At 36.1% G+C, this 4,586-nt stretch overlaps 1 protein-coding gene across 5 annotated transcripts in view; it reads left to right on the top strand.

Annotated features, from left to right (window-relative positions):
- Window positions 1-4,586, top strand: part of LOC106463815 (dihydropyrimidine dehydrogenase [NADP(+)]-like) — a 52,568-nt gene that overhangs the window by 21,152 nt on the left and 26,830 nt on the right. For all 5 annotated transcript variants that reach the window (XM_022391423.1, XM_022391422.1, XM_022391421.1 and 2 more), the window contains 2 exons: window positions 788-869; window positions 2,213-2,297. In XM_022391423.1, the coding sequence (XP_022247131.1) occupies window positions 788-869; window positions 2,213-2,297 (167 nt within the window). The remainder of the gene's footprint in view (window positions 1-787; window positions 870-2,212; window positions 2,298-4,586) is intronic.

The raw sequence follows: 4,586 nt of genomic DNA, 5'->3' as shown, positions 1-4,586 counted from the left end.
ATAATGTGACGGTCAAATCCACTATTTGTTGGTAAAAAAAGTAGCCCAAGAGTTAGCGGTGTTGAGTAGCTGTCTTCCCTCTAGTCCTTCACTGTTAAATTAGGGACGGCTAGCACAGATAGCCCTCGTGTAGCTTTGCACGAAATTCAAAAAACAAACAAACGAGAAGCGTATGTTCGCTGACGTCTGTCACGTGGATAACTTGCGTGTTCTTCTGAAGTTGATCGCACAGCTTTTGAATTTTTCCGACGCGTTCTCTTCTCTTCCAATTCTTCCTTCATTCTCTCCTCTTTCTTACAAAGACTCAGCTTAATTGCTTGCTTCCAGTCACTCCTGTTCTCGGCAGTTTTTTTTCCAACGCGTCCGGATCGATGTCCATAAACTTCACGTCTCTCTTGCAGGCATTTTTGAAATGAAGTTGAGGCGGCCTGTTGGTCTTTTTTTCGCCTCTAGCCAGCTCTCCTTATAAAAGATCTTTGGGAACACGTCCATTGCTCATCCTTCGTACGTAAAGATTATTTTTGATTTTAGTCGGATATTGGGAAGGAAGAGTTGGAGCCTAAGCGCTTATCAGAATCAGCATGCCTTGTGATGTGTGATGTAAAGTATTAACATTAATTATAATTTATGTATTAGACGTATTTAGTAGAGTCCATAATAAAATAGTAATTATAACATCAACTATTTGACGTTTCATTTTTACGATGGCTATGTAGAGCGCTGATTATAAGATTAAAATGCTATAGAAAAAAAAGAGTCAATAGATTTATTTGTTGTTTTGTTTCAGCTCTTCAGAAATTCCTCAGTACCGTCTTCCACATGAAGTAGTACAATTTGAAGTCGATCTTATGAAAGATCTAGGCGTCCAGGTAAGAAAGTTTCTACATTAGACTCAGCTTCATGAAAGACTTGCAAGGGATATAAATAAGGCTTAGTAATTTATTTGATAAAATATCTAGTATTTAAAGTAGAGGTTTGCACGGGCCTGATCTTATCCAGCCCGTGGGATGGGCTGGAGCTGGGTAATAACATAAAAAAATCTTATTTGAACATATTTGTAAAAATTCTGGCTTCCGTGGATTTATTGCTTGATTTTTTCAACTTTTTAGGCTTTGTTTTTAAAAAATTCAAACTTATTTGTTGAAAAACGATAACCTGTAACCATAGCTGCGGCCAAATGACAGCTTTATAATTTCTATGCTCGGTATCAAAGGCACCGCTTTAAAGAAATTTGTAATCTTACAAATATTATCTCACATCTCCTTTGTATCAATTGTTAAAATATCAAATATCAACCATAATGTTTATATATTAGTATTTAAGTATTTATGTTATTACCTTTATCTTGGCAGGTTTGAGCATAAAAACAGGCCATCTCGATTTTCCCACGGTCAACCAATGCGGCCGATCTTGTGAGCAATATTTCGATTGAGCTTAGGGCCTAAGTCGGTGTATGATATGGTTTTACGAGTTGAAACAAAGAAACTCACAAAAACAAAGAATAAAATCCCTAGTAAAGAAATAAAGTAGCTAAAAGGTTTTTATAGTCGTTTATGATATGAACCGAAGCAAAATTTTTGCAAAGTAAAGTAAATGTAAAGTTGTAATGAAGGCAAACTTAGCTGAATATGTAGAAACGTCTGAATGTGTGTTCGCAAAATGATAAACATATGGTTTTGAACAAACTGTGTATGCTTATTTTAGCCTAAATAAATCGGGAAAGCAAATAGTAAACGTATGTAGTGTAATGTTAATTTTTTTTAGGAAATTACACGCGGGTTAAGCGTTCTTTGTGTCAAATACTTTGCAAATAAAAAACTGAAGTTAAAATCATAGCCAGTTGTCACGTGATATCAACGACATTATGGCATTGTGTAGCATACTCATTGCATTAAGAAGTTTCACTAAGCAAAAATCAGGTAAGGTGATTCTGAATGGAAAAGCCAATATGCGATCCGGACTCCTCGGATAAAAGCCTTTTTGACGAAATGGAATTTTTTAGCGTTTGATCGAGAAAGTTCGAGACAGACAAACGCAAGCGTATTATTTATATAGATTACCAAAGTTGGCCATGTTTTATAACTTTGGGAAGTTCTGTACTAAAGTAGCTTTTCCACGACACAATCTGAAATAAACAATGTTAAATATCAACAATAGGTCAACAAGTTACAATAATGATGTTTAACACAATGACATAAATGTTTTCCTACAGGTTGAGCATGACAAAGCACTTGGACGAGATTTCACTTTGATGTCATTGAAAGAAGAGGGATTCGAGGCCGTGTTCTTAGGAATAGGTATAAATACTATACCTTTAAGTAATTATTTTTTTATTTAAATCTTTCAAATTTTGATAGGTAAGAAGTAGCCTAAGGATATTTCATTTATTTAACGTATTATTATTAGTTTCTTTTAACAATAACACAATTAATACTCGTATGTAGAATTACTCAAGTTACTTTTTTCCGCCCCCCCAGTGGCACAGCGGTATGTCTGCGGACTTACAACGCTAGAAACCGGGTTTCGATACCCGTGGTGTGCAGAGCACAGATAGCCCTTGTGTAGCTTTGTGCATAATTAAAATAAACAATAAAAAATAATACTTTTTTCCTTTCTTATTCAGGCCATTGCTTCCATTTCATGATAAGTAAGTATTTAGATTCTCACATTGTAACCGCAATCTACACGTAGTACGTCTGACAACTTTAATGGACTGAAACTGCCTGTTGAAAGAAAAGGAGACGACGTTTAGGCCAAAACGTTGACTTATTTTCTTTCAACAGGCAGTTGCAGTCCATTTAAGATCTCAAACCAACTACAATCTAGTTTGGTGTATAAAAGATAATATTTTGTATATCGCTCTCCTCTGGTTTCTTTTTCTGTTGTTGTTTTGTATTTTCGTTAATCAAGACAGGCGGCGGAGGGGGACACTGGGGGCACGTGCCCCACTTTTTTTTTGTAAAAATAATAAAGTGTCCCTTTAAAAATTAAAACTCTTAGCGTTAAAAATAAAATAAAGTCAGTAAACAGCACGTAAAGCCTAAAAATGGAAGGCCAGTTGCAGTTCTTACTGGTTCAAATTCGTTTGGCCTTTCTTTTTAACAAATCAGTAAACATGAGAAAGGTGCCTCTCAAGATTCAATTTGTTTCTGCCGCTTATGAGCAATAGCATGGAATTTTACATGATTAACACAGGCCTGCGATGGTTTTATTGTCTTGAAATTTTTAAATGTTCTACAGTAATTCCTTTACACTGAATCCGAAAATGATATCAATTTTTCTCCATCACGTACAGATTTTCCACAAAACGTCATATGTACTTTTACATATGTGAATCATTTCCATTGAAATCGAGTCACATTTTGTTATTCTTAAAATGTTGAAAACCACTGGCTGTAGATTTCTCTACACCAATCGCGACGTGAGAGTCTTATCGATTGTTCTAGAACCCACGAGAAACACACCGCTAGTACATAAACGGTTAACCGGACACTTAACCGGACACATAGCGTATCATTTCTAGATAATATTTGTTTGTGCGTGCACTTTGACATTTATTCGTCGCTATGGCCACAAGAGGTTGTGTAAATGGCCCAAAAATTTGTTGTAAGGAAGCAAAGGCAAAACATTACAGAATTCGTAAAGAAAACGTATTACGCGCATTTGAAATAAAACTTTGGGACCAAGACAAATCATGGGCTCCGCACAAAGTTTGCACCGCTTGTGTCGATAAGTGGAGACAATGGACCAAAGGCAAAAAAATGTCTTTGCCTTTTGGAATTCCGATGGTCTGGCGTGAGCTCAGAAACCATAGTGATGCCTGTTATTTTTGCTCATGTAATGTGCAAGGTCACAACATTCGAAACAAAGGAAATTTCTTATCCGAATCTTCAATCTGCTATAGGACCTGTTGCTCATTGACCCGATGTACCTGTACCTACTTCACCGGAGACTCTTGATATAGTTTCATCTGATTCTGATTTTAATAGAAATTATGATAGGGATTGTTTTCAACCTGAAATGTCTGGTGAACCACAACTTTTCAAATAAGATGAACTTAATGATTTAGTGAGAGGTTTTGGCCTTCCAAAGGATTTTTTTCAGAGATTTCGGAGTCTAGACTTCGGGATAACAACTTACATTCTTCATGGACATAATTTTACTGGTACAGAAATTGTGAGAAAGAGTTTCTACCATACTATTCGTAAGAAGGTTCACTAGTTTATTGTAACAATATTGCTGAATTAATACCAATGCTAGGAGCTGCAGTCTATGAACCAAGTGAGTGGCGATTGTTCATTGATTCCTCCAAAAGAAGTCTAAAAGGTCTTCTCCTTCACAATGGTAACATATATGCATCTGTTTCTATTATTCATTCGGTTCACTTGAAGGAAACGTACGAAAATCTCCAACTTCTTCTTAATAAGGTCAAATACAAAGAAAATGGTTGGCTACTTTGTGGAGACTTCAAAGTCCTTTGTATGTTGTTGAGTCATCAATCCGTTTATACAAATATGCCTTGTTTTGTGTGTGTGTGTGTGTGTGTGTGTGTGTGTGTGTGTGTGTGTGTGTGTGTGTGTGTGTGT

Source organism: Limulus polyphemus, unplaced genomic scaffold (assembly GCF_000517525.1).
Source record: "Limulus polyphemus unplaced genomic scaffold, Limulus_polyphemus-2.1.2 Scaffold1490, whole genome shotgun sequence".
Taxonomy (NCBI): Eukaryota; Metazoa; Arthropoda; class Merostomata; order Xiphosura; family Limulidae; genus Limulus; species Limulus polyphemus.
The sequence above is the reverse complement of the archived record's forward strand: the minus strand, read 5'-3'. Positions and strand labels throughout refer to the sequence as shown.